The sequence below is a fragment of the Diabrotica virgifera genome, chromosome 4, assembly GCF_917563875.1.
Source record: "Diabrotica virgifera virgifera chromosome 4, PGI_DIABVI_V3a".
NCBI lineage: Eukaryota > Metazoa > Arthropoda > Insecta > Coleoptera > Chrysomelidae > Diabrotica > Diabrotica virgifera.
Window position 1 is genome coordinate 252,409,137 of NC_065446.1, and position 13,172 is coordinate 252,422,308.

At 32.3% G+C, this 13,172-nt stretch overlaps 1 protein-coding gene across 2 annotated transcripts in view; it reads left to right on the top strand.

Moving 5' to 3' along the window:
* Positions 1-10,853, top strand: part of LOC126883375 (sterol O-acyltransferase 1-like) — an 84,422-nt gene extending 73,569 nt beyond the window's left edge. For both annotated transcript variants that reach the window (XM_050648859.1, XM_050648860.1), the window contains exons 7-8: positions 1,462-1,773; positions 3,581-10,853. In XM_050648859.1, coding sequence (XP_050504816.1) covers positions 1,462-1,773; positions 3,581-3,968 — 700 coding nt within the window. In that variant the 3' untranslated portion in view covers positions 3,969-10,853. The remainder of the gene's footprint in view (positions 1-1,461; positions 1,774-3,580) is intronic.
* Positions 10,854-13,172: the final 2,319 nt, after the last annotated feature.

The window sequence follows — 13,172 nt, forward strand, 5'->3', positions numbered from 1 at the left end:
TAACTAACGCATTATTAAATGTCAAACTTGCTTTTGTTTTGTTATAATAGATTAATTTATTTATAAGAAAAGAAAACTACATATTTTTACAGTTATAGACTTTTTTTAGATAAACTTACTACAAGTGTACCTTTTAACGTTGAAAACAAAAATATTCTCATTTGAAAGCTGTATAATTATTTAAACAATCTTTATTTAAATAAATTAAAAACTTTTGTTATAATAAATAAATTAATTTATTGTAACAAAACAAAAGCAAGTTTGACATTTAATAATGCGTTAGTTAGATGGCTCTACTCGAGTTACGTGGGAACAAAAAAATAATGAAGAAAATTGCTCCATGGGAAGCCGAGAAAATGCATTTTTTGAACGTATACCGATTTTGAACTTTGAGATTACATTTTCTCCATCCTAATTTTTGATTGGAATTTTGCTATTTTTGGCAATTTTCACTCGTAATATCGATAGTTTTTATTATAATAGTATATGTTATGAGTATTTTAAAGGTATGAAAATTTGTGTGGAGAAAGAGGACCGAAATAAAAAGGTGAAGGTTCGAAAATTATGATCCTATTGTTTATATCTTTGCCGCAAATGCCGGTCAACTTTGACCGGTTGTATCTCAGGAACCACTCATTATAATTAAACGTTTTTTCTTTTAAAGAAGTGTCCTGGCGCTTTTTTCCAATACCGTTTTCACAATTTAATTTGATTTAACATTTCCCGAGATATTCTATTTTTTTATAAGCCAAAAAATTGTTTATATTTTAAAATATTCCTGAGGCCCCTTAAATAGTTCAATTTCAATTCTGTAAAGTACATTAGATAGGTACAGGGTACAGTGTCTTTTTATACAAAAATCATAGTTATTCTTATGTATCATAATTATTGTGGTACTTATAGCGACCGTAAATTTTTAATTAACAATTCAATTCTTGCTAAAGTGTTCATTCAATTTCCATCGGCTTCTAGAATTATAATTTATACGAAAAGTGCTTTTATATTACCATGTTATTTAATTATTGATAAACAATTACTAATCTAAAATTTTAGTTGAAAATTAAAGATGTTGTTGAAAAAACCCGCATTTTCCGGGGACAATTTTCGACGAACACGTCTCTATGCAGAATTTAATTACGGTGAATTTTTATTTGAGTGTTTTTGGTGTAAAGGTAAAATCTTTGGAGTTATAGAGCAAAAATTGAAAAAAAAACACGATTTTCGGGCGCCATTTTGTTTATAAAAAAAGTAGCACACTATCTGCGGACTTTGCATACCTATATTATTAATAAACACAATCATAAGATTCGATTCCAGCAATAAAATTGCTGATAAATAACTTTTCCTTGTATTTTGCTAATTAGCCCATAGTAGTAATAAAAAAAAGTGATAATAATAGACATTCCTATTGTACGCGCTGTGAAAATTTTCTTACCAATTATTTAATAATATTCTTTTTAGGACCACAAATATAAGATGGAACTTCGTAGCCTTCCGTTTTCTAGAAATCATCGGAGTCATCATCTACCAATGCTTCATCCTGCACAGGTTCGTCTTCCCAGCATACCGCGAGTTTGGATTGCGGAAGTTCACATGGGGTGAAGTAATTATTCCCATCATTGAAAACTCTCTTCCTGGACTACTGCTTTTATTGTCTGGGTTCTACCAGGTCATACATTCCGTCCAAAATTTGTTTGCCGAGATACTTAGATTTGCAGATAGACAGTTTTATAAGAATTGGTGGAATTGTGTTTCGACGGAAGAATTCTTTAGGTAAGTGACATTTCTTAAAATTTTGTTAAATGCATTCCTTTATTAAGAGTCGTGTGAAAACCCATTTGATCAATTATTCATAGGCAATAACTTTTTTAATTCATGTAAAGTTGTAGTTTAAGTAAACGCTAAATAAATATAACTTTTATTATTAGCAAAGTAAAATAATCAGAATCACAGACTCAGACTCAGCACCAGAATCAGAATCAGCTTTGGCAGTTTACGTTATGCCTTTTGGTTTATGTAATTCGCGCCATATTTGAAAGATTAATGGAGGCAGTTTTAAGAGATCTAACATCGAAAACTTATCTGGTCTGATTGCGGGCAGGGGATTTAAAGTTAAGTCCGAAGAAATTTCATGTTTCGACAAGAAGTTAAGTACTTGGAACATATTTTTTCGAGTAATGGTGTTACTCCTGATTAGCTGATCCTGAAAAAAATTGCAGCAATTTAGGTTTGGACAGTACCAAAAGATAAACACGAAATTATAAGTTTCATTGGTCTATGTATGTATATACTTATTACCGACGATTTGTCGATACGATTTGTCAAAGGTTTTGCCACTATCTCCAAGCCCTTAACAAAGTTGACAAAAAAGGCAAAGAATATAATATGGGGAGAAGAGTGTCAAAAAGCTTTCGAGCAGCTACAAATGGCTCTGATTATTGCACCGATTTTAAGCTGCCCGAGGCAGGCAGGAAAATTTGATTTAGATACCAATGCCAGCAAGAGTGCAATAGGAACTATTCTCTCCCAAATCTAGGATGGACAGGAAAAAGTCATCGCTTATTTTAGCAAAGTCTTGTCGAAACCGGACCGAACCTATTGCGTTGCCAGGAGAGAGTTGCTAGGCGCAGTGAAGGCTTGCGAACATTTACATAAATACTTGTATGGCAGAAAGTTCCTTCTTCGAACGGAATCACACCGTTCTAAAATGGCTTCTACAATTCCGTAATCCAGGGTCAGTGACATGATCGTTAGAACGATTAAAATAATATCGACATCGAGCACAGGGCTCACAGGGCTGGAAGAGTTCATTTAAACGCTGGATATTGATTGTATTGGATTGGGTGTATCGAAGTAAGAGATCTTCTTGGCAAGCGATTAGTGCATGTTGTCCAGAAGTCAAGTCCTACTGGAGCCAATGGAATTGCCTGGTACTAAAAGATGATCTTCTGTACAGAACCTTTGAGAACGATAATGTTACATAAACTAAGCTTTAGTTGATTGTAATTAAAAGTAAAGTGTCCAACTGGTACATGACGCTATATCAGGTGGACAATTTGGTATCAAGGAGACTCTGCAAAAGGTTCGGGTTCGAGAACGGTTCTATCGGGTGAACCGTAAAGATAATGTAAGAAGATGGTTCCAGAAATGTGAATTGTATGCAACCAGTAATGATCCAGTTGGTAAAAAGAAGGTACCTATGAAACAGTACAATGTTAGTAGTCCTATGGAAATAATAGTAAACGACATTGCATGCAGGTTCATTTCCAGAAACGGATGACGGAAATAAATATATCCTGGTAGACTGGTAGCCATGGATTATTTTACGAAATGGACTGAGGCCTATGCGATACCAAATCAAGAAGCCGCTGCCATTGCAGAGGTACCTACATGTTAACTAACTCTTCTACAAATAATGCAAAAACGAAGAATTTGCGGACATACATAGTTTATAAATATAAGAGATTGTCGTTACCTTTTCATGCAGAATTTCCCCGTTAAAGTTTGTCGCACTTATTTACCCTATATATTAACTTTTTTCATTAAGAACAGTCAATTTAATTCACATTATTATTTTCAGAACTTGGAACTGCGTGGTCCACGACTGGCTGTACACCTACGTCTACAGAGATATTCATATTTTAACCAAAGGCAACAAAGTATTAGGCAAACTAGCAGTATTCGCTCTATCAGGAATTATCCACGAATGGGTATTGGCATACCAGTTCAAATTCTACACCCCCGTCATCCTCTACTGCTACTTAATTGCTGCTGTCATCAGCAACTTCAGAGTACCCAAGGTGAAGTTCTACAACATACTGTTCTGGTATGGTATGATGTTTGGTGCCGGATTGATGGCAAGCCTCTACACGTTGGAGTACTACGCTAGGATAAACAACCCTGCTCCTGAGTATACTTTTAAGTATTGGTTCCTACCCAGATGGTACTTGTGTGACTGTATTGCGTGATATTGCAAATATTCAAACAATTTGAGGGTCTGATATGATTTTTCTAGATTTTATGGTTTATTGTAGAAGTGAGCCAAGAAATATTTAAAGAGGTAGATGACGTAACCTCTAATATTAATTTTTGGTTGTTACAAGACTTGGAATCACTGATATTTAATAGGAATAAACATACGAGGGTCGCTAATTCATTCGCTAAAACATTCGTAAAAAAAGGTTCGCTATGTCGCTGAGAAAGGCTGCGACGTGCTGGGAGAAATCTGGCAACACTGCCTCGCTGCACGCTGCATTGTTCATTATCGGTCTAGCAGCCTTTGAAGATGGAGGTCCTGGTCCTGTTACCGCAAATGTGAAATTCAGACTGTGATACGTTTCTTACATGCAAAATGGATGTCACCTATTGACATTTATCGTCAGTTAATCGACACGGTTCTTAAACATTACTACGGTTGCCCAGATCGACTAACCAATGAACATTAAGGGTGCGATTACGTCACGAGTGTACTGTAATTTGAATCATAATATGATTTTTTTCGAATCCTGAGAAAACTAATAAATATTTTTAAAAAATTTAAACGCAGAATGAAAGACTAAATTATTATCGAGGGCCGAAAGTCCCTTAGAGTAAATAAAAAGTTTCTTTTGAATGAAATATTTGCAGTTAAAAATCACACTTCTCTTTTATTTTCAGCCCTGTAACTTATTAAAATAAACATAATAGAAGTTTTCAGGGACTTTCGGCCCTCGGTAATAATGTAGTCTTTCATTCTGCGTTTAAATTTTTCAAAAATATTTACTAGTTTTCTCAGGATTCGAAAAAAATGAATACATTTAAAAAACTAATGAGAATTTGGACGTGCTTCAAAATTTTGCATTTTGCTCCTTCCCCTTAATCGGTATTTATATGTCTTTAATGTATGGAAAATAGTCAAGATAGTTAAAAATAAAGATGTTTGGTGGATTATAATACCTACTTATGGAAAACTGTTGATATTTATTCATGAAATATTTACGGAAATCTAGGACTTCAATCTCCATTCTACACTGAAAATTTGTCGCTGAATTTCCATTAGGATTAACTATTGAATAGGTACATACTATCCTTAGAGGTCAGCTAGGATTATGTGAATTAGAATTACTTGTATAATTTATTGTAAGAATTTAAATAATAGGTACCTAATAAATTTGGCCACACTACAGCCTGTACCTGGCATTCTAAAATATCATCAACATTATTTTTACGTTAATACATAATGAAATTTTAACGTTTTAACCTACCTTATAAATATATATTCTTATTTAAACTCCTACTCATCGTTGATGATCGTTGTACATCGTTCCTATTTAGGAACGATGTACAACTTTCATGAATAATTCAAAATAAGTTTTTACGGGAAACAACACCAAAATTACAAATACAAAAATATAAAGTAAACTAGGATACTACCGGTACTCCGTTCTTTAACGGTAAAATATTGCAAAATCTCTAAATTTTAAAGAACCGCTTGGATTGACATGAAATTTGGCTACACATAGCTAACAAGTCAAAGAAAAAAAGTGATATTGTGCCGATATGTGCTTTTGCCCTGGGGGTGGTTTTCACCCCATCTTGGGGGTGAAAAAATATTCGTCCAAAAAAAGTCAGGAAATGGATAAACTGGCTAATTTTAAGTAACTTTTGTTCTATAGAGTTTTTTCACTAAGTCAATACTTTTCGGGTTATTTGGCAGTGAATATGTTCATTTTTTCAACAAAATAAGCACGCTTTTAGACAGTTTCTCGAAAATAACTCAAATAGTAAGTATTTTGTCCAAAAAACATTTTTAGCAAAAATATAGCCTGTAAAAATTTAAAAAAATGGTGTTAATATCACGTCTCTACACCTAGTAGAAGCAGAGTTATAGCTAATGAAAAATAGGTTCATATTCGTCAAATTCCGAATGAAATATTTACCGTGAAATAAACAAAAATGAAGCACATTTCGGGGAAAACTCATTACAACTTATTTAAAGTGTTTAAAAAAAGCTTCATTTTTGTATTATAAAAAAAATTTCTAGCATCAAAATTAAACAAGTTACGCTCAAAATAAAGTTAGTCCCTTTTGGTTTTGGTAAAAAAATCGAGAAAATCACCCCCTAATTAGTATCTTAAATGAACTTAATCGTTACGACTTCACAAGTTTCTTGACTCGTGTATATATTGTTTATATGATCTGTAAGTTTCATCGGTTCAAAGTCTTTATTATTGAAAGGGCTGTAGTTAAAAGTGGTTGAACGAGTCACTGATCACGAATGTATAAAAATTTAGAAACACCAAATCTTAATCAATTTTTGTCTAACAGAAAAACAAAAACATACATGATATTCAGAAAAGCAAATCTGACTTTTTTTGTGTTTCGAGATTTTTGGTATCTCTAACAATTTTTAAGTTATTTTGAAAAAAAGCATATTTTTCAAAATTTAAATTTTTAAAAATTTTACTTTGAAACAAAATTTTTTCAAAAATAAGCACTTTGAATCGATGAAACTTACAGATCATATAAACACAACATAAGTAAAATAATTTGTGGAGCGGTAACGATTAATTTCATTTAAGTTGCTAATTAGGGGGTGGTCTTCCCGATTTTTTTTTGCAAAAACAAAAGGGACCAACTTTATTTTGAGCGTAACTTGCTTAAATTTAATGCTAGAAACTTTTTGTAAAAACAAAAATAAATATTTTTTTAAACACTTTAAAAAAGTTATAATGGGTTTTCCCCAAAAAGTGCTTAAATTTTTGAATATTTCACGTCGAAATATTCTATTTGAAATTTGGTGAATATGAATATATTTTTAATTGGCTATAACTCTGGTTCTACGAGATCCAGAGACCAAACGCGTACACCATTTTTTTTACTTTTTTATAAGCTATATTTTTGCTAAGAACGTTTTTTCGAAAAAATACTTACTTGTTGAGTTATTTGCGAAAAACCGTCTAAAAATGTGGTTATTTTGTTGAAAAATGAACATATTCACTCGCAAATAACTCGAAAAGTGTTGACTTGGCGAAAAAGCTCTATGGAACAAAAGTTACTTAAAATTAGTCAGTTTACCCATTTCCGGACTTATTTTGGACATATATTTTTTCACCCTCAAGAGGGGGTGAAAGTCACCCCCAGGGCAAAAGGACACATCGGCACAATATCACTTTTTTTCTTTGACATGTAAGCTATACGTATGCCAAATTTCATGTCAATCCAAGCGGTTCTTTAAAATTTAGAGCAAAAACCGTGAAAGAATGGACTACGGGTGGTGAATTGGAAAACGGGCCATATGAAACTCAAGGTAAAATTCTAAACTGTTGAATTCCTGCTTCCCTAATTATTTTACATCAAAAGACATTAGAAACTATTTGTGGAGGATTGAAATCTGTATTGAAAACAACTGTGAAAATTGTTCTACGAATTAAACATATTCCAAAATTTAGTAAAAATGCGTAAAAATACGTTTTTTAGCCCAAAATTAGGCCACACACAGTGCAATGTCACAATGAAATTATTATTTTTACATTTTTGAACTGTCAATATTTTTATTTTATCATTAAAAGCAATAGAGTTGATAAGATATCCTCAGCTGCGGAGAAAATATTAATAATAAAGATTTTTTATTTAGTCAATGGTGTGAGCACTGTCAGTTAAATAGTAACGTGTGGCCTAACTTTTACACACATACCTACTGTGGCAAATGTATTATATTTTTCAAATTTTTGGAATGCGTTTAAATCGTAGAACAATTTTAACTTTTGATTTTAATACAGATTTCAATTCTCTACAAATATTCTCTCATGACTTTTGATAATTAGGGAAGCAGGAATTCAACAGTTTAAAATTTTACATTGAGTTTCCTATGACCCGTTTTACGATTCACCACAAAATAAAATGTGTTTTATTTGTCTTATTATTTAATAATAACACAAATACTACGCTTATATACACAATAACGTCAATAACACACATTCAATGATCGAAAATCATTTAAAAATATGGGATTCTGTACTTTTGTGACGTAAAGTCAAAAATTGAAGTCTCCCCACCACCGTCGATCTGGGCAACCGTAGTATGTCTAAGAACCGTGGTTAATCAAAGCTTACGGGAAAAGTGCATATTTGTTCAACAACGGAAATCCACGATGAATCTGAAGACCTTCCGCTCCGATCTAAATCGTGAATTTCCGTTCGGCCTTCACTGAATTCTCTACACAATTTGCAAACATGTTTAACAGATATGAACTGACGATGAATATTTTGCATGTAAAAACAACGATTGCGGCAACAGTGACCGGGACCTCCATCTTCGAAGACTGCTAGGCCGACACTGAGCAACGCAGTTAGTCGAAACTGGTGGGGCAAGAGATATGGAGAGTTGTTATGTAAGGCAGTGTTGCCAGATTTCTCCCAGCATGTCGCACTTTTTCTCAGCAGAATGGGGAACCTTTTTTACGAATGGTTCTCTTATATCAGATTTTAATAAAACCTATAAATAACCCATAAAATGAACTCTTACTCCAGGGAAGGACGTTTTCTCGGAAATTTAAATAATACAGGTATATAGCAGTTTCTAATTACTATACCGGGTGGTGAATCATCAAACGGGCCATAGAAAACTCAATGGAAAATTTTAAACTTTTAAATTCCTGCTTCAACATTATTGCTGGTTTTTCCTCAACTGCAACTTTATTGTTTTTTAAACAATGTCATAAAATAAATATATCAACAAGTCAACAAGTTAAATATTGTAACTTCATTGTGATCAACCGCAACCCGTTATACACATTCTGCACTACGTGTGGCCTAACTTTTACAATACTACTCTGGTAAATCGTCGGCCTCATATGAAAAGTGCCTAAGTCCAAATTAACCAATTTTACAGGAGATGAAAAAAACTGATTTAAAGAATGATTTTGACTTAAAACTTTATCTTATTTGACACAGTTACTTAGAATAGTGTCCGTCAGCCTTCTCATAAAGGTAGATCTATTATTAAAATATTATTACTTTAAAAATGGAGTTAGGCAACTTTCATTTTTGAAATAAAACAAATTTGGAGTTTGGAATGTGGAAACACATTTAATAACGAAAAGCATAAAGAAATATGCGTAACTCCATAAAAAGTCGCCAAAAATAAACTGTGAAAAATGCTTAAGTCCCACAAGAAAATCAAATTTGGGGTTTTGCGGATAATAATGCTACTTAAATGTAGTTAACACAAAAACTATAATAATATGATCAAATTGAACTTACCTTCAATAAGTTTACACTATTTCCATGAAGATATGTTAGCTTATAACACTTTTCTTGAAGATGTAACACAGCAGCGCAGCAAAAGTACATCTAACCACAATGAGAATGATGGACTTTGGCAAGTTTCATGTGATTCACCGAACGCCGTGGAGTTGGGTAGAATTCTATTTTGGGGTTCTAGCGACATCTATGGATTTTTTTGTCTTGCTATGCATGCGTACCATAAATATTAATCAGACGGCGCAAAAATCTCATTTTTGCTTATTTTGGGACTTTTCATATGAGACCGACGAAATGTATTATATTTGTGCAAAATTTTGGAATGTGTTTAATAGGTAGAACAATGATTTTAACATTAGTTTATATGTAATACAGATTTCAGTCTTCTACAACTGTTTTCTCTTTTCATAACTTTTGATGAAAATTAATTAAAAAAGCAGAGTAGAATTTCCCACTGAATTTCCTATGGCCTGTTTGACGATTCACTATCGGGTATACAGTATGGTGCAAATGAAAGGAATACATTTGTTATTTCGTAAACCGGCGACTTTAAAGAAAAATCCCACATAATGAAAAAAAAAACAGGTCGACTTTCATTTTTAAATTATGATATTTTGGCATGTATGTGATACTAGTGACGTCATCCATCTGGGCGTGATGAAGTAATTGATGATTTTTTTTAATGTGAATAGGGCTCGTGTGCTAGCTCATTTGAAAGGTCACTCACTTCTTTATTCAGTAATATAAACATTTACATAATTATTTGTACAGCGTGTCCAAAAAAAATTTTAATTAAATTATTTGACAAAAAATAGAAGAATGTATGCTTTTTTTTAATTTAAAACCGTTTCCCGAAAACAGAACAAAATGTTTATTTCACAAATAAATATTGCTTTTCGATTAAATTCAATGTTCAAGCCAGCTGTCTCTTGGAAGTTTGAACATTTAATTTAAGCCAAAGGCGATGTTTATTTGTGATATACATATTTTTTTCTAATAGCTGACAGCAGTATAATGTATTTTGAATTAAATAAATTACACACATTCTTCTTTTTTGGCAAATAATTTCATGTCAAATAATTTTTTTGGACACCATGTATAAATAATTATGTAAATGTTGATATTACTGAATAGAGAATTAAATAATATTTCAAATGAGCTAGCACACGACCCCTATTATCGTTTAAAAAAATCATTGATTACGTCATCACGCCCAGATGGATGACATAACTAGTATGACATATTATGTTAAAATATCATAATTTAATAATAAAAATCGATCTGTTTAGGGATTTTTTCTTAAAGTCGCCGGTTTACGAAATAACGAACTTGTTCCTTTCATTTGCACAATACTGTCTAAGATAAATGAACGTGAATAAAAATAAATATACATACACTGATTTAGTTATTAAGTTTTTTTATTATGATATTTTTTACTTTGGATAAGAATATTTTGTTGATATAAATATGTATGACGTTAGAAAAAAATTAGTCAACGACATAATTTTTGTTTTGTTGAAAACTTATCGGTAAGCTATTATGTAATTCCTTTTTGGGAATGGTGTTTTGTAAATAGATATTGTTATACTAAGAAATAAATTATTTTGTATACATTAGTTGTATGATCTGGCCTTTATTCGTTTGCAAAGTTTAACTTAACTTTAACATAACCTTTGTAACATTGTACATTTCCCTCCATGTAACTCCTTTTTGGTTAAGTCGGTTTGCTATTATCTTTCCAAATCTCCCTAGTACTCTGGGCTAATTAGCAAAATTCATGGAAAAGTTATTTACCAGCAATTTTATTGCTGGAATCGAATTATAAGATCCTATATATTAATAATATAGGTATGCAAAGTCCGCAGATAGTGTGCTACTTTTTTTATAAACAAAATGGCGCTGTAACGTATGATTTTTCTGTTTGAATGGGGTAGCTTAATAAATGACTAAGTTTTACAGAAATAGGCTAGCTGGATATTTAAGAGACTGTATCAAGTGGACTCAGGAGAGGATCAGGCCGTATTTGCACGCCCGAAATAAGACGGTACCTAATGAAGTACTAGAGTGTTAAGAAACTAAAGTAAAATAAGGAAAGAAATGTAAAAAAAAAGGAACTACTGACCCAGAAGATATTCAGAAGTAGTGTTGAGCGCCAGGGAAGGATTTTATAAATTCTTCTCCACGTGACCTATATTGCTGTACCTAACTAATACTACTCAAAATGGTAGGATAATAAAACATATATGTACAACCAACAAATTTAATGAAAAAAATACCTATAACCCCTATATACAATTTTATACAAACTAGCTAATTCCTGACGTACTAGGCTAGTACGCTCCTGTCTGCAACGCAGCTTTTACAGTAAGAAAAAAAAATGTATTGAATTTATTACAAAGACAGTTAATTATTGATCTACCTATGTATATACAAACTGACTATGAATGAGGATTAATATTGGCCGACAATCCCGAATCTGATCGGAGGTGACAACCTGACTACAATACCTGACAAATGGAATAAATATTAATAAATAAGAGAATCTACGCTAGATATTGTGCACAACATCGTCATAAATCATAATCCCCAACTATTGTAAATAAGGATATGAACTGGGAAAAGATTAAATTTGTTGAACAATGTTGAATATTACTATGTTAACTATATTTTTAATGAAAATTGAAGGTATATTATTATTAGAGAGCTTATTTTTAAGTTATTGACACAAAAATAGTAATTGAAAAATATTATTAGAACAAATGACATGCAATTTTTTTACTATAAAAACCTGTAGCTACAACTTAGGCGTGTTGCTTCTTCAAACCCTGTGAAGCTGATGGTGGGAGCGCCAAATAAGGTATCCTCCGTTTTCCCTCAATCCTTGGGAGATCCTCAACCAAAGGAAGGTATGACAAGGAGGTACTTTCCCAGTATCAAAAAAAAAACTCAACTGCTATTCCAAAGAACCAAAAAAAAAACCCATCCAATTTACATCCAAAAGAATTCCCCAAAATAATGTTTCATTCCATAAAGGCAAACTAAAGTATTGGTTGACTTAATTTCCTATCTTATCTTCTTTCTTCCATGGCTAAAAGAATAGAAAAAAAACCTATCAGCTGGTTTTCCTTGAGTACCCAAGAAACAGGGTCACTATAAAAAGGTGGATCACCTTATCAGAATTGACAGAGAAAAAATCTAGGGAAAAAATGAAGTTTGATGTACATGCTTGAAATTCATTGACCTTGACTGGAAAAAGCCTTTTTAAACGAATATAAGAAAGTATTTGGACAAGTAAATGTGGATCTTTGTAATCAAAGATTACTATATGGACTTATATAAAGGAGAGAATGAAAATGATCATTGATTCCAAACTTATTTGAGAGTGAAAATGTAATTCTAAGAATTCAAATTTGTTCCTGTAAACGTAGATTAGAAGTATTTAAGAATTGAAAATGTGATAATTGAAGAGTAGCAATGCTTTTAATATAATCTAAATATGGTATTAAAAATGATTTAGATGGTTATTTTTTAACAGGGAAAAGACATAAAAAACAGCTAAGTGATAGTTTTCATAAATACCCATTGCTTTTCAAAAAAAAATATTGGAAACAAAACTCTTCTTTTTCACTCCACAAATCCAAAACAAAATAATAATAATTCCTTCCAACGTAAACTGCTCTGCTATAAACGAATATTTCAACCAAAAAATAGTATTCTTTAAACAATGGCCATGGAAGAAGTTATGGGTTCATCCAACGAGATTGGAAATTCAAGTGCCCATCCGCTCCGCTGGCGATTTGATATGCCCCTCCGTCGGAAGCCGTACAGCCACACGCTGAGACCAGAATTTCCCCAATCTAGTACCAACCTTATATTGTATTTGGTCCCAAATTTAGGTAACCCGTTCTAAGCACGAACGCATAACTGGTT